This window comes from Colobus angolensis, unplaced genomic scaffold (genome assembly GCF_000951035.1).
Source record: "Colobus angolensis palliatus isolate OR3802 unplaced genomic scaffold, Cang.pa_1.0 Scaffold30, whole genome shotgun sequence".
Lineage (NCBI taxonomy): Eukaryota > Metazoa > Chordata > Mammalia > Primates > Cercopithecidae > Colobus > Colobus angolensis.
The window spans coordinates 10,016,700-10,043,909 of NW_012116266.1; the positions used below are offsets into that span (position 1 = coordinate 10,016,700).

Sequence of the window (27,210 nt, forward strand, 5' to 3'; positions counted from 1 at the left end):
TAGGTTTGGTGGTGCAGAAAATAAGAGACTGAGGGAACAGAGAGATTGTCATAGTGTTTTTGTTTTAAAGTAGGGGAGGGCTAGTGGGTAGCCCTTTCCTGTAATCCCAGCACTTTGAGAGGCTGAAGTGGGTAGATTGCTTGAGCCCAGGAGTTCGAGACCAGTCTGGCCAACATGGTGCAACTCTGTGTCTATAAAAATACAAAAATTAGTCAGGTGTGGTGGCACATACCTGTAGTCCCAACTACTCAGGAGGCTGAGGTGGGAGGTTGACTTGAGGCTGGGAGACAGAGGTTGCAGTGAGCTGAGATCTCACCACTACACTTCAGCTTGGGTGACAGAGCCAGACCCTGTGTCAGGAAAAAAAAAAAAAGTAGGGGAAATCTCAATCTACTTATAGGTCAAAGGAAAGAAGTCACTGAGGAGCAAGGATGGAAGAAATGAATGGGGAAGTGGTGGGAATAGAAGATGGGACATATTGATGTATACTCCTCCTTTGTGATTTAAAACAAAAGTCTTTTATAGACACATGACTGAAAGCTAATATGATAAAAAATCTTTTGAGTCAATCTATTTTGAAATAAACTGACTATATCTTTAAGACACATTAAAAAGGTCAAAAGGATGACTAAATTGTTGAGATTAAATTACATTCAGGCTCTTTACTAATTTTTACATTTAATGTGCACAATACTCTTGTAAGATCGGTACTTTTATTGTTCCAATTTACAGATGAGAGGATTGAGGTATGGAGAATTTTAAGTAACTTGTTAGGGTTACATAATTAGTAGGTGGCAGAGCCAGGATGTGAACAGAGGCAATTTAACTTGGAAGCCTGCATTCTTAGTCACTATGGTATACTGCTTCCCAATTTGATTTCCTCAATTAACACTTGACTACTATTCCAAGTAATATTTTTGTCTATTTTATATCAGGGAAGGAAGACTGTTCTAAGGAATGATTTTCCAAAGAGGATTAATACAGTGCATTAGACAGAGATCCTGTTTGGAGGAAAGGCTCATTAAGAGTTACTCCAAGCCCCTACCTGGCTGGAACAGAGTGGGCTTCCAGCCATAGCTCTCCAGCAGATCTTGTACCTGCAGACCCTGGTAAATAGCTGAGCAGAGACCATGACTTCTAGGACTAGAAGGTTAGTTAATAAGGTGCAAAAAAGGAAAAGCATACACTTCCCATTGCCTGGGAGAATAGCATGTGCCAACAGCTCTCTTCCAAGATATAGAAACCAACCTGTAGCAGCTGCTCTATGTGGAGGTATTAAGTGTTGTTAAAACACCTGTGTGTGTCTAATTCTAGCCCAAACAAGTCGTCTTCCAGCTCATCGGGGGAGGGGGTAAGAATTTACCTATATGGAGATTCTATTTCCAGTAGAATGAGTTGTCTATTATATCCTGTAGAGATTTCTCTCCCTCCCCTCTCTAAAAAATCGAGGTATAATTTACATACCAAAATGTATGGATGTTAAGTGATTAGTCTGATAAATTTTGACAATTTGTATAACCATGCAACACCATGCCAAACAAGAAAATCCTCATATGTCCCTGTCTATGCAGTGCCCCTTTCTGTCCCTCTGACTTCTATCCCCATTAGATTAGTCTTGCCTGTTCTTATATTTCATATAAATGAAATCATACAGATATATTCTGTTGTGTCTGGCTATAGTGTGGTGTGTATTCTTACAATGGCATACTTCTTTACAATAAAAAGGAATCAACTACTGACACCACAACAGCTTGAATGAATCTCCTGTGGAGTTGTGCATTGAAGCTTGTAGGGTCCTTTTTGTTATATTACTTGCATAGTCTTAGTAACCAAAATGACCCACAAAATCTGCTTCTTTTACTTGCCTATCATAGTGCACAGTTGTCAACTTCATTTCCCGCCCCATTCTCTCATATATTATCTGTGTGACTTTAGAACACAGCCAATTTATGTTCAACTTATGGGTGATCATGATAATGACTTTTGAAAGGAATTTAAAATTGTAGAATGATTTTTTTTAAAAGGAAATATGTTAGACATGTTACATGGTTTCTTTTTAGTATTTGCAAATGTCAGGAGTAAAAGAAGCAAGGAAGCAGACCCACTCTCTCGTGGGTGGCTGTCCAGTGGGCCCTGGATGTTCATTTCATGACTACTACATGCTGCGTGCTGTGCACTTTTCATTGTCATGAGAGAGAATGTTAAGAAAACTATCCCCGCAAGAAAACAGCTTTTCTTGGCAAGTGAAATATGACTTAAGGAGCCAGAACTGGAGACATACGGTACTATGAATGAGAGCTGTGTTGCTTTATTGGATCTGAGTCCAGGCACTATTTATACTGCAGCATATTCAGCACCAGATTGTTAAATCTTAATACTGAAACAGTGTATCATTTTAATATTTTTGTTCTGTTTATTCCCTGTTTTCAAGCATTATGTCAAGCATTGCGCATTCATTTATTTCATCTTGGACAGGACGTGCCCTGACCAGAAAGTTCATTTCCTATTGTTGGAGTTTTGCCCCGTAGCTATCATTTTGTGAAGCTTTTAAACGTTCACTTGGGTACACAGGTGTTCTCTCTTTGATGACAATATGTATTTTTAAAGAACAGTGTAGTTGGACTCACCTGTATTGTCAAAAATAAAAATGCTGTTTTTCTTTGATCACTAAAGTATCACTGCTTTTTATGTGTGGCAATTTCTGACATCCTGGAGACTGTGGGATTTTTCATTGCATACAAATAAAATTTTTGTTACCATGTGTCATATGTGAAATGGGTTTCTCTATTTTTCTTCATCAATGTTATGTGTGCCCTGTGTCCCAGATAAAATGGGCCTATCTTATGAATAAGTTAGCATTTTCACCATATGTTGCTGAAACCATCCCATGAATCTTCCTCTAACAAGGGTATTCCTAAAATTGCTGCTGTACGTAGCCCCAGCTTAAAAAGGATTTTTATTATTTCTTCATTGTTATGCATGTTTACCATATGCAGCAGGAAATCCACAGGGAAAAAGTACTATTGTCACTGTCTAAAGAGCTGAGGAATAAAAAAAGAGGAAGTTGAGGGCATCTTTGCCATTTCTGATCTGTGGTCAGTCACTGTGATATTGCATTTGGCCTGGGAAAGCAGCCCCACTGCCTGCTGAAACGCAGACATGGGAGCGAACTCTGACTGCTTCATGAGCTCCAAATGCTGTTCGCACTGGGAATCGCACCACAGTCAGGATGTAACTGCGTACTGAGCCCACACACAGGAATTTTCTTGTACAATTCAAAACTGAATCTTATATTTACTTAAGGCTTACTTTTTTTTTTTTTTTTTTTGTCTATGAAATCAGCAGTCCTGTATATTTAGCATCAGCCTTAAGTTAGAATGTGAAACAATTCTGGGGGGAAGGAAGTATCCGTATGGTTTTCTAAGTAATTTAAGAAACAGGAAAACATAAAAGAACTGATTGTCTGTGATTAAACCTCATTCTTTCCTTCCCATCTTCCTGTATAGTTAACTAACTCAATTGTCAGCCAGAAAGAAATAGCTTATTGCTCTGGGTTGTAAAATATCTGAGTGGGCCTTGGATGTTGATGATTGAATGACCTTCTTAACATTGAACAAACAATGGGAAGGTTTAATAAATAGCAGATATGTGTTTATTATGTTTTTCTTCCCTGTGCAGGAATAATCAAGCTGGGAAGGTGGAACCCTCTCCCCCTCAGTTATGTGACAGATGCACCCGACGCGACAGTGGCCGACATGCTACAAGATGTCTATCATGTTGTGACGTTGAAAATCCAATTACAAAGGTGGGTGTTTCTGAACATCTGCTTTTCCTTACTCTCAGAGCTGTTCCGTCAATCATAGATTCACTGCAAAGATTAGCATGTCCTGTCTTTATTAATTTCTGGACATTGGACAAAATGAAAAGAAGGAGAGAGAAGGAGAGAAGGAGAAGGAGGGCCCTTCCCCAGGTGTCTTTATAGTCACATTCCAATTACTTTATGCTTTGTTTTCAGAAGCAGTGAAGTGGTAACCTAGGGGCAGCTTGACAAATCATTAAAAATCTATAGCCCTTAGGAGGAACTTTACACAGTCCCTTATTCGGTGGGTCCTTTAGGCCTGGTTAAATGTGTAGCACATAGTATTTGAAGAATAAACACCTCTGCTGTTTTCAGGTTTGTGTTATGAGGGGAGAGTTTTGTTCTTGTAGGAGGTTTAGCAAGAATGTCCTGACATAGGAGATCTTTTTCTTCCCTTTCTGAGGCCACATCAAAACAAACAAACAAACAAACAAACAAACAAAAAAGAACACTTTGTGGTCTGCAGAGATTCTGGGGATGATTTCTTTATTTTTTCAAGTATGGCATCCAGAACAAGATATCCCTCTAAAGAACTGGAGGTTCTTTGCAGTCTTTTATTGTAAAGTGCCTGCTAGGTGTGATTTAAGGAGTGTTGTCCTTTAGTGTAAGTGTTTTGGATCTCCCCTTTTTTGGGAATTTATACTTTAAAAATGGACCCCCGGTATCCCCATCTGTGTCTATGAATGGGTGAGGATCTTAAAAGTCATTTTTTGGTTCAGAAAGCAACTCTGAGCCATTCTATGAGGGTGAGGTGGGCCTTCCAACTGCAAATCTGACGGGGAATGTTTGTTTACAGTTAACCTTAGGCATGCTCAATAATTACATTTGTATTGGGGAAGTTTATAACCACACTGCCATGCCATCTCCATCAACACATTGGAAAAATCATATTTTATAAAAATAGCATTTCTTGTATCGGAAGTGACTAGTTTTCTTGGATGAGTGGGAGGACAAACTTAAAAGAGACCCCTTGGGCTCTAGCAAAGTCTTGGAGAAGCAGTTTTACTTCTCTTCCTTCACTTAGACCCCATTCTTCAGCATATCTTCTGCAGCTCCCACAAGACCCAAGAATAGCTGCTGCACTGTCTCCTCTTCGGTCAGGGGCCCTGGGTGAGGTGTGTGTATTGTTCATTCTTAATCTGTTTTGCAGTTGTTCAAAGTTGGAAGACTTGCCTGCGGAGCAGTGGAACCATGCCACAGTCCGCAATGCCTTAAAGGAACTGCTCAAAGAGATGAACCAGAGCACATTAGCCAAAGAATGCCCTCTCTCCCAGGTCAGTATCTTCAGGTGGGGGTCTGGGAAACAGAAGAAGCCATTGGTAGACTCTCCAGCAGTGGGGTTCCTTCTTCTTCTTTTTTTTTTTTTTTTTTTTTTTTTTTTGAGGCGGAGTCTCGCTCTGTCGCCCGGACTGGAGTGCAGTGGCCGGATCTCAGCTCACTGCAAGCTCCGCCCCCTGGGTTTACGCCATTCTCCTGCCTCAGCCTCCCGAGTAGCTGGGACTACAGGCGCCCGCAACCTCGCCCGGCTAGTTTTTTTTGTATTTTTAGTAGAGACGGAGTTTCACCGTGTTAGCCAGGATGGTCTCGATCTCCTGACCTCGTGATCCGCCCGTCTCGGCCTCCCAAAGTGCTGGGATTACAGGCTTGAGCCACCGCGTCCGGCCAGGGAGGGGTTCCTTCTTCTTAAACAACTGTCTTCTCTTTTATTTATAGACTTACACTGCATTTGAGGTGTAAAAGATTATGTTGCTTCTGGTTGTAGAATAGAAGTTATAACTTATTGGCCGGGCACGGGGTAGCTCATGACTGCAGTCCCAGCACTTTGGGAGGCTGAGGCAGGCTGATTGCTTGAACTCAGGAGTTCGAAACCAGCCTGGGCAACATGGCGAAACCCCATCTCTACAAAGAATACGAAAATTAGCTGGGCGCGGTGGCATGTGCCTGTAGTCCCAGCTACTTGGGAGGCTGAGGTGGGAGAATTGCTTGAGACTGGGAGGGAGAGATTGCAGTGAGCCAAGATCACACCACTGTACTCTAGCCTGGTTGACAGAGTGAGACCCTGGATCTCAAAAAAATAAAAAATAAAAATTAGCATTTATTGAGACTTTAGGGTAAGGAGAGAGTATTAAAACATTTTATGTATACAGGCTGGGCATGGTGGCTCACACCTGTAATCCCAGCACTTTGGGAGGCTGAGGCCAGAGGATTCCTTGAGCCCTGGAGTTCGAGACCAGCCTGGGTAACATAGCAAGATAGCGAGACCCTGTCTCAAAAAAAAAGAAGGAAAATAAACGTTTTACATACACATTCATTAACTTCTCACGTATTTCATCGGAGATAGGAACGAGTGTCTCCATGTTATAGATCAAGAAATAGGAGCTTAGAGAAGCACTTACATTCACTGCCTAAGCATACTAGCTGGCTAAGTGGTAGGTTGAGATGCTACTTCCCACAGCCCCCTTTCAAAATGGGTGCTCCAGATTGTTGTTTTACTTGATCAACTGGATGAGTCAGCCATGCTAAACCCATCTATGCATGATTTATTGGACCTTTTGCCGGTCTGGTGTAGAGAGATGATCTTTACATCATATGCATTTGTAGCGGTTTTATAGTGAATTCACTACAAGAAAATGCATCTTGAGGAAAAGTGATACTCCATTTTTTAGGGAACATAGCATACACTAATACAAGCCATGAAAATGAGATTGAGAGGATCAAAAGAAGAGCAGTGGACGAAAGGGCTGCCTTTTCCATTTGTGTTCATGAACTGGGACCCCATTTTTTTCTACGGTTGAGATAATATTTTGATTATGGTGGATTAGGGCTGCTGTAGAAATGAACATAGTTGACAAATTATTTAAAGCTTTGAATGGAAACCTGTTTCCTGGTGTGAGCTGCTACACATGATTTAAGACAATGTCTGTTAAGTTCAAGGGAAAATGATGAGAAACCTATTATAGAAACTTGCTGTGCCATGAGCTTTGTTCCAGGGTAAGGGAGTCTCTGAAAGATAGGAAAGCTATTGGTTAAGAGCATGTATCCTGGAATCAGAGCTGGATTCATGTCCTGGTTGACAAGCCTCTATAACCTTACCTTTATGAGCCCCCCTTGTTTGGTTAGTAAAACTGAGTAGTAATGGTTCTGAGTTATATAAAGAGGATTAAATGATTGGAAATTACATAAAATGCTTGGCCTAATGCGTGGCATGCAATGATGCACTATAAACAGTATCAGCTATTATTATTGAGATATTATGTGAACTGAATATGTGTGTGTGTGTGTGTGTGTGTGTGTGTCTTTGAGGGTGTTTTGGAATTTGGATCCTCTGAAGCAAAGTATGCTATTAATATTTTTGCTTCCAAAAAAAATCAAGAAGGCATGTATAGGCAGCTAGATAGAAAAGGACATTATTCTGACCTTATGTTTAGGACTTTTCATGCACGCCATTTTAAAACCTACCTGTAGATATGTATGTAGATGTTAAAGCCTTGTTGCATACAAAGTTGTCAAATGCATATTTTGATTATGTTAGTGATACAGAGGAACTGGATAAAGAACGAGTTAGGAAAATCTGTCAATAATTTTTCCCAAATTTCACAATCATTCACAATTAATTTTCTCTTGCATTCACATAGAAGTCAAAATGGGCTTTGCCTGAAAGTGTACAAGCCTCTAACTTGATATTACCAATTCAGAAATTTATCCAGGGCTTCTGACGCACGTGGAAGTTTAGTCCAAACTGTTGTATCATGACAATCATGTTTGGTTATGATTACAAATATGACTAGAGAGGCAACATGAGTGAGGAGAATCTAGATCAGGACCTGAGAGCCCTGGGCTCTAATCTCAGTTCTTTTATGGCAGATATGTGATCCTGGGCAAGTCCATTCACTTCTCAGAGCCTCATTAAACTCTTCTATAAGCTGGGCATCATTGTATTTGCATGTTTCATATAATTTGGAGGGTTGTCTTGTGATGTTCAAATGAGATCATCTTTACTCCTATTATAGAAACCTCTTTCCCCCTCCACTGTCTGCTCTCATGGTTTGCCCATGTAGTTGCCTGACCTAAACAGTTCCTTCTCCTTCACCCTTCTGTTTGGTCCTTTGGGTTCCATCACTTCTCCATCTAAAATCTTTTTCGCTTGCGCCACTGCTTTGTTCATTCTTTCATCACCTGTCATCTAAAATATTTCAGGTTTTCTTGCCTCATGACTTTTCTCCTGCCACCTGATTCTCCTGTGTTCCTTGTTTATAATTCCCCAGTCACTCCCCCTACCCACCCTATGGGAAGTACAGACTCCATAGCATAAGGACCATCAAGATGACACTGTTCAGCCTTATATTTCAGTAGAGGTGCCTTCTTCCCTCTTCCTGCACTCATCCTATATCCAGAACACATTAAATTAATTATTTTGAAATGTTTACCATTGCTCAAAATATCTCGAGAGTGGGAGCAACCTAACTAGTATAGCATTACAAATCTAACAAAGCCATCTTCTGTATCATCTTAAAAATTGATGCCGAGTTTATATTCTAGTCCATATACCTGTTTTACTGTTTTTTGTTTTTGTTTTTTTGAGATGGAGTCTCATTCTGTCTCCAGGGCTAAAGTGCAGTGGCGTGATCTCAGCTCAGTGCAACCTCCGCCTCCCTGTTCAAGCGATTCTCCTGAGTCAGTCTTCTGAGTAGCTGGGACCATAGGTGCCTGCCACCATGCCTGGCTAATTTTTTGTATTTTTAGTAGAGACACGATTTCACCGTGTTAGCCAGAATGGTCTCGATCTTCTGACCTCGTGATCCACCTGCCTCAGGCTCCTAAAGTGCTGGGATTACAGGCGTGAGCTACTGCGCCCGGCCCCTATGTTTTAAATATTTTTTTAAATGCCATAGAATCATTTTGCCTGTTAAGTTAGGAATCTCCTCTCCACATGAGACCAGTTCTTCAGGGAGATGTACCTTATTAATCTCTGGCTTTGGAAGCCCCTGCACACAATCCTGGTGACTCTAGAGTCCTTCAGTTTGACATTTGCTTGCCTTTGCATACATGATTTCACCTGGCTAGAATGCACTACTGTTTTCTACTTGATGAAATTATCTTTCAGATTCCAGCTGGAAAGTCACTGCTAGTGAAGTGCCTCAACCTCCTGGTTGAAGTAGTTGCTACTTCTGCTCTTAGTAGCCTTTGTAAATACCCCTGTCACAGCACTTATCTCGGCCTGTTGTCATTGTTACCTGTCAATTTCCATCACTAGATGAGCTGTCCACAATAACAGGGGCCATCTCTTATTGATCTTTGTGTCCACAGCACTCAGCATAATGTATGTTTTGTATGTAGCTATTACTATAATGCAGGAGTTTAACCTTTTAGCAGGATAATTCTTTGTGGTGGGGGGCTGCCCTGTGCATTGCAGCATCCCTGTCCATTACCCACTAGATGCCACTAGCATGCCACTATACCCCTTCCCCCAGTTGTGATGACCAAAATGTCTCCAGATGTTGCCAAAGGTCCCATGACAGGAGCAATACCACTCTCAGTCAACCAATTCTCTGATGTGCTTAATGAATTAAGTTTAAAAATGTTTCAGAAAGTATAGTTTTATTAGTATGTAAAGTTAAAGTTTTATTATTATTACAGTGTTCTTGGCAGCTTCAAAACATTTTGAACTAGAAACAGTGAATAGAATAATTTGGTGATTGATGCCCAGCACATTTCAGTTAAACAGGGGCTCATTTCTATTGTTTAGATTTGGGGGAGATTTGATTTAGGCTTCTGATATGTTGTGTGATTATGGAAAATCTCACTGAGATAGCTTGTTTCAGCTAGCATGGATGTGTAATGTGGACCGTGGCATTCATCCTAGGGCCATTATCCTTAAACATTCCAGATTATTCACTTAAATTGCATAGCTAGATTGTAATTTAGTGTGGAGATAAGCACGCCCATTTTGTTGGTGGTTGTCACAGAACAGATAGATGCATGCAGTTTTTGTAGTTCAGCCTATGTAAAGTGAAACAGAATGCATTTTTGTTCAAAGCAAGGTAAAACGGTAATTCAGCAGTATATTTCCACTGGCATTCCTGGAGTCCTGATTAAGAATCAGGTACTTTGCGATGGGTTGGGGATACAACAGTGAATCTGAGGGAGGAACTAAAATCCTTTCAATATAGGAAGAAGAGAGTGAGGCATCCAGTACTACTCACCTTAGGTGAGAAAGGTGGCTTGTTGGGTTTTTCAAAAATAGACTCAACTCATGAGTAAAAGATTCCTGTTATTGAAATAATTTTTCCTTATTCCCTTAAAAGCTAAACCATTTTAGGTGATTCTTCACTCGAGTTTGGCAATTACATAAGGGAATGATTCAGTGGATAGTTCATACTTTATTGAACACCCCAGTAGTCTGCAGTTCAAAAGAGCAGCCTTGAAGGCAGAAGAAAGGTATGGAGAAGTCCATAAAAGTGCAACAATTGTAGCCTGAGGTATATATATTTAAAACAGAGAAGTAATGATTTAGCCGTTCTCTGGCCAGATGCTTGGAAAGTACAGATTGTGGTTGTGTGTCTGCATATTTATTTTTGATTTCACCTTTCAAAGTGTGTTTAAGTGCTGGCACCTCTTCCTTTCCCTCCAATGTCTCTGTGAGTAACCACTCGCAGCCTCTTTCCTCTGCCACTGGCTGTCCTGAGCATCCTAATTTAGCAGACCTTAGGCGTAGTCCTCCCTTATTAAATAGTCCTTAGCTGTTCCAATTTGAAAACATTATGATTGCATCTTTCTGTGGCTTACTTATTCTTACTTGAGGAAGAGTTGAAAGACCTAAGGTCGGCTTTTGATTGCAAAACCCCAGGTGCTCAGGGTTTTGACCCATTTAAATAAGTAGAGGTACCAGTACCTGCCTTGTGCATCTCATAGGCGATCTTGATGTTCAGATGGGATGACTAAAGAGACAGTCTTGTTAACTGAAAATTGTGGGTTTTTTTTTTTCTTTTTGAGACGGAGTCTCGCTGTGTTGCCCAGGCTGGAGTACAGTGGCATGATCTCAGCTCACTGCAGCCTCTGCCTCCCGGGCTGAAGCAATTCTCCCCCCCTCAGCCTCCCAAGTAGCTGGTATTACAGGTGAGCGCCACCATGCCCGGCTAATTTTTGTGTTTTTAGTAGAGATGAGGTTTCACCACGTTAGCCAGGCTAGTCTTGAACTCCTGACCCCAAGTGACCCTCCTGCCTCGGACTCCCAAAGTGCTGGGATTATAGGCATGAGCCACTGCACACAGCCTGAAAATTGTGATGAAAAGAACAATTTGCAAGTGCATGCAACTTCCAATGTGCTCCACTCTTACACATGTTCTCTGTGACTCTAGACATGTTAAAATATTTTTTATGGTAAAATATACATAACATGAAGTTTGCCATTCTAAACATTTTTAAGCTTACAATTGAGTAGCATTAATTACATTCACAGTGTTGTGCAACCATCACCCCTGTCTCTTTCCAGAATTTTTTCATCACTCCAGATGGAAAGTCTAACCTTTAAGCAACAATTCCCTATTCACCTCTCATCCTGACCCCTGGTAGCCTCTATTCTGTATTCTGCCTCTGTGAATTTGCCTATTCTACCTACCTTGTGTAAGTGGAATCATAGAACATTTATTTTGTGCTGATTTATTTTACTTAGCATGTAGACATGTTTTTGAAGCAGCTCTGTCCCGTGGTGCTGGTTGAGACTTTATTGCTAAATATTTGAGGAACAAAATGACTGACTAAAGTTATTGAACTGCAAAGAAGTTACTAGATTTCCAGTGTGACAATGATGTGGCACTTATATAGTGTGCCTTTAGAAATAGATTGTAGGATAATTATTTCTGTCATCCTAAGCAAGCCTTACCCATTTGGACTTAACTCATATGTACAACATGCCAAAACAGTTGAGCAGTGAAATCGAGCAGCCAATTGGGTCAGCAGAAAAAAAAAAAATTGAGCATGTGTTCATCATATATAGTGACTGATCAACTGCATGGACCAGAATCATGTTAACCGGTTGTCAACTGTCCGTTTAATTTGACCTAAGTTCATGTATGTAGTGGGGATGCATCATGTCTCATGTTAACCAGTTGCCAACTGTCTGTTTTAGTTATTTTCATGTGAGGTTGTTTTAGTTTGTGTCCCAACCTCATGAACTCATGTTGAAGAAGGTTCACAAGTGACAGCTTGAAAATAATTCCTAACCAGGGGGTTGCAGTGACCATAAGAAGTGATTGCACAGTGGGGAGAAAGATGACATTTGTTGATTCCACATCTTGTGCTAGGCCTTTTACACAAATCATCTCAGAGAATCCTTACACTCTCTGATGCAGGAGACAATATCCCCAGTCACAGGTGAGGGTGCTGACGTTAGACAAGCGGGCCATTCAGCGACAGCTTAGGGGAAGAGCTCTCAAATGTAGTGTTTTCATACTCCGAAGTTCAGAGGAAGTGTTTCTTTCCCTTAAAATGGCAACAGTTTTCAATTCTGATGTTATAGCTCAGAAGTGGGGATAGAGTGGGATAGTAGAAGGCTGCCAAATGACATTAAATGAATTTTTTTCATGACAAAGTAATTCCTCCAAATCAGTTTTTTTCCCTTTACCTAATTGAAGTATCATTATATTCTCATGTTTAATATGTTATTTAGCATATCACCAAGCAGATTGAAAAGGCCGAAAATGAGCACAGAATGCACACATCACTCATTGCCTGTCTTTGCTCTCTCCTTCATGCAGACATAGAAGAGGAGGCTAGGGGATGCCCCTCCTCCACCCCCAAACAGGGAATTCTCACTGACAGAAAATGTAATTCTTCACATTGGTTTAAAAATATTCTTCTTCATAGCAAGTGTATTATGTGTTTTCAGCTTAGCTACTCTTAGTACCACACTGCTTTTCAAACAAATAAATCCCACCAAGCCAAGCAGAATGTAGTGAAGGATATCCAGTTATTTTATCTTTTGTTTTATTTTGGGAAAAGGGGATGCTCAGATCTGTTTTTCTAAGTGTATCGTACAAATCATTTTAACCTGTGTTTATTACTTTGCTTTTTCCTATTAAGTTTTAAATTCTCTTTAGGTTCCATAGTTTTCTTTGATTCTAAACTTCTTAATTAACTTCTATAGGGGACCTGAGATCACAGACTTCATGTTTTCCTTTTTTCTTTTTTTTTGCTGTTGTTACCTTGTTTTTTGTTTTGTCTAAAGTACTGGTTGCAGCATCAGCTGTTGATCTTGTGGTTGCTGATGGAGGTGGTGGTGAATGTTTCCTTCCATTCATTTGTTAGTCTCCCTTCTTAAAAGACCCATGAAATACTGGTCCACTAACAGAGTGTCTTCATGGTGCCTCCCAGTGCTATTCAACTATGGGAAAGATGTTTTTCATTCTGAGCTTCTGGGGCCTCAGTTTGAAAATGGAACCATGCTTATAATCATATGTAACATCTATTCTCTGGGCTAGTTGAAAAACAAACAAGTGAGTTAAAAATTTGTTTCAGGAACCTAAAAGAAAATTTATTTTTAGATAGATCAATCTAACTATCGTAAGTATTTAAATAACAATATTATAAAATTTATTCTCTTATAGTTTGGCTTACAGCAAATTCAAGTCTGCCTAGTAAACTTTGGAATAAGTAAAGAAAAATCTAATATAGTTTGATTTCTTAAATACCTTGTTTTTTAAAAATTCTAGATATTAATGGCAAACTAAATGTCAAATTGACTACAAATAAGGACACCTAGACTTCATCTCCCATCCAAAAATCTTTGTACTTAAAATTTCATAATTAACTACAAAGAAGTCAGAAATTTTCAAGTTTCTGTAGTTGGAAAGACATTTTAACCCTTTTAATTTATCTTAGAATATAATATTATTCATAAAATAGCTTTGTCTGCAGCCACTGTTTATGTGATGGTTTGTGGCTGTGTCTCAGTATCTGAGTGGGGACTGCCTCAGTTGCCCATTTATACATGTACCCTCATCCTTTCTTTTTCACAGCCCAGCACCGTGCAAAGCGACACATGCTTAGTAAATGCAAAATCATTTTAATATTGGCCTTAGTAAATCATAGTTCCTCGGTTTAAGTGTTAAAAATAGCAATACACATGTTTTCTGGATTATTTGTATTAGTATTGCTTTGTGTAAACAGGGATACTCAAGTTGGTAGCATTCTGGATTGAAAAAGTTGACTCAGATCTTGTTCCTTTATCAAAAAGATGTGGATTCTAGAAGTCCAACTGTATGGTTGCTTTAGAATGACTGGAAAACAAAGAGCAACATAAACTGCAAAATTATACATATTTTAAAAGGAAAAAATTGAATTAGATCTTTTTTGGCAGGGTAGTAGGTGGGAAAGATTTTAATTATTACTTATGCCATTCTGCATCAACTGTGTCTTACCAGGTTTATGATGCTATTGATTGTAAGATGGATCTCTATTTCAGTGATGTTCAAGCATAAAAAGTGGGTGACGTATGGTAAACACAGATTCTCTGTGTCCCAGTATCTTTGGAGAACATTGTTTCCTGTAGAGTAATAGCACATGCTGGGCTCATGTTAGCCCCTTTCAACTTTACAGATCATTAATTAAGTTTTGATGTTCTAGATATGCTCTGGACACTAACATCGAGATGTGTAGTATGTGTCCAGAGCATGCTAGTGAAGCCTAGTGATTTACATTCAGATTATGAGAATTTAACAGTCTAATTTAGGGTTAAAAAATATTCATGAAACTGGAATAATCAGACATAACATGGCCTTGCTTTTAAAATATTCCCAAGGTATTTTTTTATCTTCTGATTTTAAAGTCTTCTGAGGATGGACTATAACAATTCTTATCATTAAAAACTATTTTGGGTGTTAGCTCTGTATAAAGACCTGCAGGGAATTGACATGAATAAAATGTGTCATAAACTCAAACAGACTTTTCTGGTGATTAAAGATTCTCATCTAGGAAATTTGTTCGCTACTTATTATTATTTTTTTGTTTTGTTTTGTTTTTTGCCCAGTTCATAGTTCAAACCTGTTTATGTTTTTGTTCTGTAATCAGTAGAGGTAACAACTTATTTATGATTATCTGGGACAGAAAACAAATCTGATTCAGTCAGGGTAGCCCACATCTCCTTTATAAATGAGTTGTGTGAAATATAAGACCTGCTGATAGAGCCAGTAGAAGCCCAGATATTCATTTCCTTGCCACTCTGCCTTGTGCAGGGTCAATTGAAGATACAGCAGGAGGAAGGACAAAGTAAAGAGGGTAGAGAGTGAGGGGAATTTGGATTATCTGGGGCCAAAGCAATGTAGGCTTCTGGGCTTGTGGCCTCCTATTATGGGCCAGGAAGAATTGAGGAATGGTGCCAGTAATTAGACACTGTTCATTTTAGTCCATTTCCTAGGCCATTTGGCAATACAGGGTTTAAATCTGACTCCTGCCATGGCTATGTATCCTATGCCTTTCCAGAGGATAAATTCATACAAACAAGATAGAGAGATGACAAGTACATTTGTGATTATTCACATACACCAGTGTGGCTGATGCATCTATTATTAAGCTACTTTCATGTTAAAAAAATTTTATTATTATGACATTTCACTTTGGCACTTTTAAATTTCATCTCTGTCCCTTTTCCTGTGTTAAATTTCAGTGACTCAGATATCCCACATCAGAACTATGTGAGACACGAGGTAGAAAAAAAAAAAAATGAAACAGACATAGTCACTGTCCTCAAGGGTCTCACAGTCTAGGAACAGAGAGAATCTCCGCCCAGAGCGGGAGCTAGCTCAGCTGGTTAGGGAAGAGTTGTACTTGGTCGTTAATAGCACAAAGCCCGAAGCCCGCCTCCAGGAGATTAGGATTCCGGTGGTCATCCTATAAGGCAGCAGACAAGGCCCCATAGGTTCTGTGATACACTCCCGTGATATTAACTCTTTGGGTTCCCATTGCTGTGTTCAGACCTTCAGATGAAAAGAGTTATCCTTACTATCTCCCCTTAGAGAAAGGAATTGTCATGGATAGATCAGCAACTGGAGAGGGCTAACCATCTGCGAAAGAAGTTTCTGTGAATTGAATTAGGAACCCCCTCCCCCACCAGTACTGCATTAGTGATTAAAAAAGAGGAGTCTGATGTTTCAAATGGGAGTCTATGAAGGCCTGTCTGCTGGCATTTTAACCTCCTGTTAAATAACTTGATTTATTGTTACCCTTTTTATCTCTACTGCTTTGTAGAAATGTCATTAGAAGTTCTAAGATTTCTCTGAACTGTTCTGTGTCTGGGGCTAACTTTTTTTGAGAAAGATGAGATTTCAAGGCAAGATATAAAACCTTACACAGGTCATTTGGATCTCTTGAATTGTTTATGCCCAGGACAAAATAAAAATAAGAAATAAAATCTGTGTATAAAACATACACAGTCAGTTCAGGTATACGTTAACATCTGCCACAAATGTTGGCCCAAACATACTGTATTAACTGCAAGCATATCTCTGTAGGAAGTTCAATTCAAGGTGTGCAATTATAATTTTAACTTTTCAGTGCTATGTCAGGCTATGCTCCCCTTCTCTTTTAACCCCAATTATTAATACAAACAAATCAGCTGAGCAGTTGGGCTGAGGAGGATGAGAGTAAGGAAGAATCATGCACTTAAGCACTCAGATTTGGTTCATTTTTGATTGAAACACAGTACAAGTGTTATGTTTAGTTTCCCTTGCCCTAAAATAGCACTGTTAATTTTTTCATTTGGTGAATTTTCACACAAGTTCTAATCACACGTTTCTATAAATTATATTAATTTAACTTATTTCCCTAAATGTTGTTCTGCAGTGTGTAGCACGGATGTTCTCAGATTCTTGGCTGTGTAAGCTTGTTGCAGTTGGAAGCGGAACAGAAACATCTGAAAGGCATTATTTGGATTACGGATGCTGGAGCATCTGATCTCACCTTTTGCTCTGGTTCCTAAATCACAACTGTTCTTCCTCTTTGCATTTAATCTGCATGTTCTGTCCCCTCCATTGTTGACATTGCCCCAGGGTTGACTTTTTGGAGAAAGCACTATCATTGTTTTAATTAAAGGGATGGAAAATTCAGGTAATCGTGTTTGATGTTAATAGTTCAGTTTACAGGAGAGTGACTGTTTTAAGTTTAAAAGAAAAGAGGTTAGTGCAGGTTATAAAGTGCAGTTTCTTGTCCCTAAAAAGAAGTAGTCATATTTTGAAAAAATAACTATAATTTTTTTTTTCAGAGTATGATTTCATCCATTGTAAATAGCACATATTATGCCAATGTGTCAGCAACCAAGTGCCAGGAGTTTGGGAGATGGTATAAAAAGTACAAGAAGATTAAAGGTAAACTGACTTTTTTGTTTGTAAAGCCTGTTTTCAGTTTCTGAGGTTCATGCATTGTTGATTGTTTGGAATTTATGCTCATTTTAGATACAATTTATCTAATTTTTTACAAAGGTGAGATCTTTAATATTCCTGTCATGAGATCCAAATTGGCTCCCTTAACACCAAGAAGATATTTGAAGTAAAAGTAAAATGAGTAGCACAATATGTTAAGTTTATAGTTTTCATAAGTGATACCTACAAAGACCAAAATCCTTTAGAATGAAAACTTAAAAGCTGTCATTCTAGGTTGAATCAGCACTTACAGTTTGGATACTGATTAACAGATACTCTTGGGGTATCAGGATGGCTTTGGTCAGAAATAGAGTTTGATGTTGTGACCCTTTGTTGACGATTCCAGAGCGATGGTGAAAGCACGGGCAGGCTCTGCATTCAGGCAGACTTGGGATCAAATCTTTGGCTTCTACATTCTAGCTGTGGGAACTTCAGCAAATTATTTAACATCACCAAGACTCAATTTCCTCATCTGAAAATGGGGAATAAAGTACTTAGGTCACTGGGTAGATGCGAGGACTAAATAAGACAATACTGGCACAAAGTAACCTATTGATAAATAATAGTATACTACTACTAATAATTAATAGTAGTAGTCTTACTAGCAGTAGTATATTACATATGGAATTATGTTTGGTCCTGAAAATAAAGTTCCTTTATATAGTAAATAACATGCTATTTGGATCACCTAGACCTTTAAACATGTCAGGACCATTTCAAATATGTCAGTGGTGGAAAAATTCTTTTGTTTTCACTCCATTCAGATAAATGTTACCTACTAGGGTCCCTGAGGGGATTTGGGGAATTTTTTGTAACATTGGTTTTGATGGTCCTTTCAGTCCATATTTTGCATAATTATGCCATATTTATCACACTTTATAATATGTATACATAGCTTTGCTTACTCTGCCCCCATCTGAAGGGCAAATGACAATTTATGATGGGTAAGTAAAAGTAAAGGATGAATTTATTTGTTTTACTACTTGCAGATTTTCTCAGAGGAGACAGGATGTCAAAGTAGTGCTTGTTGGCTATTGAGTGTTTGAGAGATTTTTTACAGGGTTATCTTTTGAAGAAATGAAGTGTACAAACATTGGTAGCACATTTCTGATCACAAAGGAATGAGAGTGTTTTATGCTAAATATACATTTTATAAGGTAAGCCAAAATATTGCGCTACCCAGGAGAAATTAAGTACACTGAAAACTGAATTAAGATCCATTTGTTTTCAACAGATTCTAAAATTCTTAGAACACTTTAGATCCTGGTTTGGGCAAATGCTTTAGGATATTAATATTCACCTTTGTACATTATAAGATGAATAACTCCTTCTCATTATAAGACATTGTTGTGTGGCTCAGAAGGGTTTCTTTTCTGTAAGTGTTGCCTCCAAGTTTTTCTTTTAAAATAGGATTGTTAAAGTGCTTCAGCATATCCTCTTCAGCTAAAAATCAAAAGAATCATGCAGCTTCAAGGTCATTTGTTAGATCCCATTTACTTGCTGTTATAAGAAAAAGTAAGAGAGTGTCCTCTTAATAGGCTGGAGTATAATTCCAGATTCAGAAAGATTGGAAACTCTTCATTCTAGTGTTTTCAGAATTGCCACTACAGAATGTGTGTGTGTGTGTGCGCGTTCACGCATTAACACTCATGTCTTCTGCTTTTCTTTTTTCTTCCTGGAGCTTTAATTCTTCAAGCTGTATCTTTTTTTTTTTTTTTTTTTTTTTAAAGATAGTAAATGCACAGTTAAATCTTTAAGTGCCATAAAAGCAGACTGAGACCTTGATTTCATTCAGTTGGTCAAGGATCCACACCCGAAGAGGCTGTCAGACACTGTGTACACATACTATTCAAAGAGATGGAGCTAGTCATTGCTGTTGAAAAGTGTGTGTGTGTCTGTGTGTGTGTCAGTAGGAGGAGAAAAGGGAAGGTTAAGGTATGTGTGAAGTAAACACAAGCTGCCATAAAACAGTTCAAGTGGTGTTGATTCATCAACCAAGGGAGTGGGAGGAAAAACAAAGAATTCATGACAGGTATAATGGTGCACAGAAAATAAACATCCAGAGAAGTGCGTTTTAGTAACTTTCGACCCTCAGAAAAAAGGAAGTGTTGGACTGAGGCAGGCACATTTTATTTGGTAGAAGCCTTTTTCTATGAATAGATGTTGCTGTGGGAGTTTCTACCTAGTAGGACCCGTTTCTCATGGGAAAGTAACGATTTGATTTGTAAAATTTGTTTGTGTCCCTGCTTTCAACAAGAAAAAAAAGGCAATGAATTCCAAAATTGGAAACCATTAGTAGTGAAACCAGAATTCCACCATAGGGCTTTTTCTGAGAACCCAGAAATCAGAGTTCCATGTCCCTCTCAGCCTCCCTACCTTCCATTTCTACCTCAAAGTTACCAATTTACATGTACTTCTATGCACTATTCAGCATAGAAGAAAATCTCAAGTCAACTTACTGACGTCCCAAACTAAATGAAGGCTACATTGTTAAATATGTTTCCTATTATCTGCTAATGTCTGTTTTAATAAAACAGTGGGAACTAAGTGGTTGCTTCTTAATCAAAAACATGATTTCCTAAACATAAGCTATGTGATTCTGTTACAAATTGCCACATATAGATCTCCTAGGTCAAAAATTTTTTCTCTTCTCATAGAAATAAATAAACAGTAAAATAATGATATACTCTGAAAGATCAAAGTAAATATGACTAAAACCTGGCAAAAATAAAAATCTACTGGAAGGTTAAAAAAAAGATCAGATTGCAAATTCTATAGTTAATGCTTAAATAAATATGAGAAAAATGAACAATCAATAATTTGATATCATTAAAAACAGATGTAAAAACTATATACAAATGGAATTGTCTAAATTTTGAAGTAAACATTTTAATGTGCATTTTTTGAATTTGTTGTTATTATAGCTAAACTATTTACACTTATTCTTTAGAAAGTCCTAAATTGGTTTGGCTTAGCATGTTAACTTTATTTTCCCCAGTGATCACAGCAAAGCACATTCTGTTTACCTTTTTTCTTTAATTTCAAAGACAATCATGGTTGACACAGACATATTTGAGTTAACATGAGCATTACTTCAGGATAGATAGGGAGACAGTGTGTATACTCTGGTTTCAAGGTCTAAGACCATGAATCTGTTTCCCAGGAGTATTTGACATTGAAGAAAATGGAGTGGGTAGGTAGGGTAGGGTGGTAGGTTGGTTTAGACAGCATTTTTTTTTTAATTGCCGATCATCACATACTATAATTGCTTCTGGACCAGATTTTACAATATAGAGTTCATAAGCTCCAAAGTATAAGAAAAAAAAAAAAAGTACATTTTATCTAAAAGCAAAAAAAAAAAACAAAAAACAATAAGTTTAATATTTAGGAATTTTAGTATTGTACATGAGGAGAATCCATAGACACCTAGAAACATTCATGCTATTCCAAAATTATTTTTAAGGTCTTGGAATTATGAGGGATTTACCAAAGTAGTTTTTTCGTAAGTTCTACACATTTTAGCAAAATTTTAATTTTTTTACACAACTTTTTTTGTCCGAACTCCTGATGTGAACTTTCCCCATCATTGTTATGAAACGAAGGGGCAATCATATATGTAGTACCACCATCAGTTTCACTTTCATGGCAGTCTACTTTTGCAGGGGATATAATAAAAATAAGAAAACGCCTTAATAAAGAATCTTTTATATATGTTAAATATGTCCTAATTGATAAGTTACAAGAAAATAATTTTATATCTAAAGTGTTCGTCATCTGGTACCAAGAGCACAATAAGCAGTTATCTTAGGTGAAGTCAATCCCAATGATTTAATGTGCCTCAAGAATGGAAGGGTCATTGAAAGTTTACACAAATATGGGTGGCTATTATAAAATTATTTGTGTTATAAAATAATACCATTAGAATGGGCGGACCTAACCAAACCCTGTATTTTGGCCAGAGTGCAAAATTATCCCCATCACTTTTTTTTCTCAGTCATTGGCCAAGAACCCTCTGATTGTTAGTTGTCTTAATTTTATTTGTTTATTTGAACTTCTTTTGCCAGATATGAAAAAGCTGGGAGAAAAGAGGATTTTAAAAAGCAGTGTTACTTCCCCAAGCCTGGTTTATTCTAGTAATCAGTATTTTATCTGACCCTGTCTGATCTAGTCTTGCAAGATCAAACGTCCAGGCCAGCAGGCAGACAGTAAACAAAGCCCTTGAAGGGTTTCGGTAAACACAAAGATTAGATGTTGAATGAAAATTAAACTCCTTGAACTAGTCCTCTGTACTAAAGTGGTTAAGTGGGTTGTGATTAAAAGAAATAAGTAATTATGATCATTATAGCTGAAATGATATAATGTTACCACATTTAAAGCACCTCTTGTACTCAAAAATGATTGTGTCATTTACAAAGTGGTGCCTTGGCGTTGAATAGAGAAATCAATGTCCCCTGACCTGGTTCCATAAGGCAGCCCTTGCTTAGCCATGGTGGTATCAGTGGTCAGGACAATGCCTTTAATCAACTCCTGGTCCTTCTGCCTCTGCTGTTGTTTAATTCTGATGAGATAAAAGTAACTTACTTTTGTCTACCTAATTTTTCTGTCATGAAAGAAATTTGCTTTCAGCTTCAGATCTAAATGAAGTGTTCTGCAAGGAAGTTTGTCTGCCCTCTGCCTATGTTGTATCTTGTTGAAAGTAATGGCAACATAAAATCCTTTGAACATTGTATACATATTTACTTATGTATTTTATACTGACAAATTATAGCTGTTTATATTTATGGGGTACAAAGTGATGGTATGATTTTTAATACAATGTGAAATGATTAAATCAAGTGAATTAACCTATTCATCACCTCAAATATTTGACATTTTTGTGACGAGAACATCTGAGACTTACTCTGTGATATTAAAATGCACAGTACTCAGTTATTAGCTATATTCACCATGCTGTACAGTAGATCTCAAAAAAAAAACCAAACTTGTTTCTCCTCACTGAGACTTTGTACCCTTTGATTATCATCTCACTGCTCCCACCTCCCAACCTGTGTTAAACACCATTCTACTCTCTACTTCTATGAATACAATTGTTTTAGATTCCACATGTAAGTGAGAACATGCAGCATTTGCCTTTCTGTGTTTGACTTATTTCACTTACCACAGTATTCTCCAGTTCTACTCTTGTCATTGCAAACATTGGATTCATGGAAATAGAAACATCACTTCTACTGTCAACCACCTTTTATCTCACCAGTTTTTCAACACATGGAAGAGCCTTGCACATTTTCATTGTGACAGTCACTGATAGTATGCATAGATCGCCTATGCTTGCTCGGCCCTCCAGTGGAAAGCTTATTGGTAGTTTAAGTGGAAAAATGGTGCGTGGGGAATGTCTTGAGCACTCATCTTAGACGTGGACTAATTCCTTGCATGGATCTTAAGAAGCTCATTCCAGCCGTACTGTAACTGCTTTGTTGGGCTGAATATACTTATTCATACATGTTTAAAGATGTAAAAACATTTGTTTGTTAATAATGTAGTTTGTAGATTAAAAGAAATGAACTTGCAATCTACTCATATTTATACTATTTATGATGTTATTTTAAATAGACATTTATATCATGCAAAGGGAAAAATGAACTTCTTTCCTTATGCCCCTCCCTACTTCTCTTACATCTATTCATTCATCCAGCCATCATGTATACCTACTCTTTGGAAGAAACATGAGACATAATTCCTGCTTTCCAAAAGCCTACAATCTGTGCAAAATGCTTAATTCATAAGGTAACACATACCTTGTCATTCAAAAACAAATTCTAGCTTCTATTTTATATATAATAGCTGGCAGGATTCTAAGGGCTGGGAATACAGTGGAGAGCATTACCTTTTTCTTTCTCACAAGATAATTGCAATCATAATTAAATAAATAATTTTAACTAAATGTTTAGTGAGCACTTCTGCTATGGGCTGTAATTAGTTCCAGAAGCAGTGAGAAACATCTGTATGCACATAAGATATGCTTCCTGCCTCTAGTTGTGTTGCCCTTAACCTGGCAAGAGAAGCAGCTGTATAAATGGATCTGGTAAATATATAGTGGTGAGATAAACTAGTTTGATGGTGGCATAGAGGAAGGTCCGGAAACTCTTCTTGCTAGGTTTGACATGGGGTGGAGGGTGGGCAGTTAGGGAGAGGCAGCGCATGAATTATACCTTAAGGACAAGTGGAGTTACTGCGGCAAGGAGGAAAAGAGGAGGAGGAATGTTTTGGGCAACCGATTGATCATGAGTACAGATGGAGAAGTACAAAAGAGCATTGCATGTTTAGAAAATTACAAGTGAGTGTCCAGTATGTCTAGAATGGTGGTACATTTATCCTGATACTATAATATAACAGGTGCGCAGAATGGCTAAGCTTTTGATCAGTGAAAAGGCAAAGGTAAAACATAGCTGGATGTAGGGAGGGTAGTGACACCAAATGTTGATAGAAATGACTGGGACCTGGCCGGGCGCAGTGGCTCATGCCTGTAATCCTAGCACTTTGGGAGGCAGAGGTGGGTGGATCATGAGGTCAGGAGGTTGAGAGCATCCTGGCTAACACAGTGAAACCACATCTTTACTAAAAATACAAAAAATTAGCTGGGCGTGGTGGCACATGCCTGTAATTGCAGCTACTCAGGAGGCTGAGGCAGGAGAATCACTTGAACCCAGGAGTTGGAGGTTGCAGTGAGCTGAGATCGCGCCATTGCACTCCAGTCTGAGTGACAGAGTGAGACTCTTGTCTCACAAAAAAAAAAAAAAAAAGAAATGGTTGGGACCTGGCTGGGAGATCATATGTGTTGTAACAATGAAAAATAAGGCTGAGAAGGTAGAGAACACACCTTAGGAGTCTTTGAAAGCCCAGTTGAGGTATTTTGAGGATTGTTGAAGGTTTTTCAGCAAGAGAGTGACATATTGAAAATGATGGTTTTAAGAATGATTCCTCTAGACACCATCTGAAGATGTATGAGGGTGTGAGTGGGTGTATGGCAGGAAGGGAGGTGGGTGGGAGGGGGAAGGTTGGTATGTACACCTGGTGGAAGTAGGCAAAGTCAAATCTATTGCAGTAATTGACGGAAGTGGAGTGGTGAGGGAAGTGAAGCCCTGGCTTTGAGTGGCAGAAGTGAGAAAGACAGGAAGCCGCCGATGCAAGAGGTTCAGGCAGAGGAGAGCCATGAGACTTGGTGAGAGTAAATAGGGGTATGGGAATGAGAAGGAGACATGCAAGCAAAATCCAGGTTTTGAGCTTAGTGACTCTTGATGGTTGTGACAGAAATAGGACAATACCAATGGAGATGAAATTGCTGATACCTCAGTGAGAATTGACAACTCGGTAGAAATGTCCATTAGGCTGTTTGAGATGTGGAACCAGCTGACTAAAGGACAGGATGGAGAATAAATAAATAAAGGACATCCACTTTATTGGATGACAATTGAAATGGTACCAAACGAACATTCCTTAAAGTGGAGAGCAAGAGCAGGAGAGGGCTGGAAGCTTTGAGAAGAAAAAGGCCAGGAGTTAAGAAGATGCAACTAGAGAGAGTGAGGTGTCACCGAAGCCAAGGGAAGATGAATTACCAGCGGGGGAGTGTTATCAAAGGTGCAGTGGAGGGGCAGGGGAGAGGAGAGGGAATTGGAGGCTCTTGGCTTTGGCAGAAAGGATACCAAAATGACATTGGAGGGAGCTGTCTCTGCAGTGTGAGAACAGGGAAAGCCTATGCATCTACTAAGGGAGGGGTGTCAAGGACATGAAAGGAAAGAGTCTAAATGTGGCTAAGTGAAGCATGCGGGCTAAGTGTAATTAGCAGAAAGAGGATGGAGCCAGCAGTTTTGAAGAGGAAGAGGAGTGATAAGCAAGAGCCCATCAACTAGGAGGGAATGGATCTGAGGTACAGATAACACGGTGCCTTTGAAAGAAAGAAAAATAGTGATGTTTTCTTCAGAATCTGGGAGAAGGGCAAGGAGATGTGTAAGGAGGGAAGGTTCTGGAGATGGAGTGGACGGTGAGGATGGGCAGCTCATACCATGGGGTGTGAGACTGGGCTGGCATGACCTTCTAGCAGTGAAGGAGAGAATGGTTGGCATGGGGGGCTTGGTGGTGAGAACACCTGAAATAGGATCTGGACAGGCCATGTCTGGGGAACAAGGAGGGTGTGTGCTTTAGATTGCTCCTAGTTTCATATTTCCATTCGTCCTGCCCAGAAACAGAATAAAAAACTAGAAAACATATATAGATGTGATGGTGGCTGACAAAGAATCTACAGAGTGTGAAATGAGAGGCTTTGTGTGTAGACCACAAAATGCCCAGTTTATTTAAAATCTGATGATTGTGGGGACATCCTCTTCTACTGGGGAGACCAGCAGGTGAAAATCAGGGAACACTTCTGGTTTCTTGATCAATTAAATAAAGATTATTACCTGATTTTCCTTAGACACTTACAAGGTTCAAAGCTGAAAAGCACCTAAGCTCATAAGGTGCTTGAAGCACTTAACTATAAATGCTGTGTAAGATGCTAGGACTGAAATCACATTGCCTAATGGGAGACAGTTATTTAACTATTTGCCTGACTGATGAATGGCCTTCATTCCACCATTTGCAAGAATTTGAGATTATTTGACCTTAGAGTCCTGAACTCCCAAGGGAATGGACATGAATCTATAATCATCTAGAGTACAAATCAGACTATGAGTTCTAACCTTGGGCCTTTCAGGGTATCACCTTTTTAAGTTCTATGTAGCATAGAAATTTTGATTTTTGACTAATCCCCCTTCTGGGCCAAAAGCTCCTTGAGAGAACTTCAGAGGCAGAGGTTTTGGGAACACAGGAACGTATCCATTTTCTGTCCTCCCCAGAGTCCCGTGAGCATGAGGCCTTAAACACTGTGAATACTTAGTAAATATTAATAGAATTGAATGTAATATAGATGAACTTATTTGAATATATGCATTTAGAGCAGTTTTATTTTTACACATATTATGTAGTGCACTAATCTTATTTGCTAACCTGATCTGTCATTTGAGAGAAAAAAAGAAAGAAAAATCTTTGCTTGTTTAATTCATATTGCAAATGTCCTTAGCAAATGTAATTGGTTAGAATCATTCTATTTTTCTACTAATTATTGAGCTAAAGACTTAACAATAGTCAATTCAGTTGAATGGGACAGTAATACCTTTATAAAGTACAAATTAGAGACCATTTGTGTAGTCTAAGATAAATGTGCCTTTGAGGTTTTCACAGCTAGTCTATTGAGTATTTTCCTTAATATAATGGCTTAAAACATTAAAGTCCTATAAAATCACAGAGACTGGTCAGAGGAAAAGAATGAATCATGAATTGATTGTTTTCTTTGATTAACTTTTCTTCAGGTAGGTTGAATTAAAGAATTAATACACATGGAATGCCAACTGACAAAGGCAGAATTTTCCTAAGCAGTAATGTTAAGTTTCAACAATATGATTTCTTTTACTATCATGTGCTGAATTCACCTTAGAAATTATAGTTTTAGATTAAAATAAAAAGTAAAAATAAAGATATTATTAGATATAAGCAGCTTTAGCCTATATAGAATGTTATAAGAATACTTGAAATAATCAGTGATATCAAACTGTGATAAAGCATTGTTTGAAACCAAAAGGGACAATAGTGTTCTGGTACAGAGAGGGTGGAGACTAGGAAAGGTGGATAATGCTCACTTTTTCCATGGAACATAATGGGTCCTAGGAGCTTTTATTACCAAAGAAACAGAGGTGTCCACATTTGAGTTACTTTATGGTGGATATATACATTTCTGTGGAGGTTAATGTGATGGAAAAAGGAAGTTGATAATAAGGGGAAAATACACCTAAGAAAACCAGTCAAATGGTATTATCACAGTGCTGGCTGGTAGATTTTGCTTATGGGCTG

The 27,210-nt window shown here is 38.5% G+C and overlaps 1 protein-coding gene across 3 annotated transcripts in view; it reads left to right on the forward strand.

Annotated features, from left to right (window-relative positions):
- Positions 1-27,210, forward strand: part of SATB2 (SATB homeobox 2) — a 203,782-nt gene that overhangs the window by 86,882 nt on the left and 89,690 nt on the right. For all 3 annotated transcript variants that reach the window (XM_011949970.1, XM_011949971.1, XM_011949969.1), the window contains 3 exons: positions 3,679-3,805; positions 5,010-5,133; positions 17,115-17,217. In XM_011949970.1, coding sequence (XP_011805360.1) covers positions 3,679-3,805; positions 5,010-5,133; positions 17,115-17,217 — 354 coding nt within the window. The remainder of the gene's footprint in view (positions 1-3,678; positions 3,806-5,009; positions 5,134-17,114; positions 17,218-27,210) is intronic.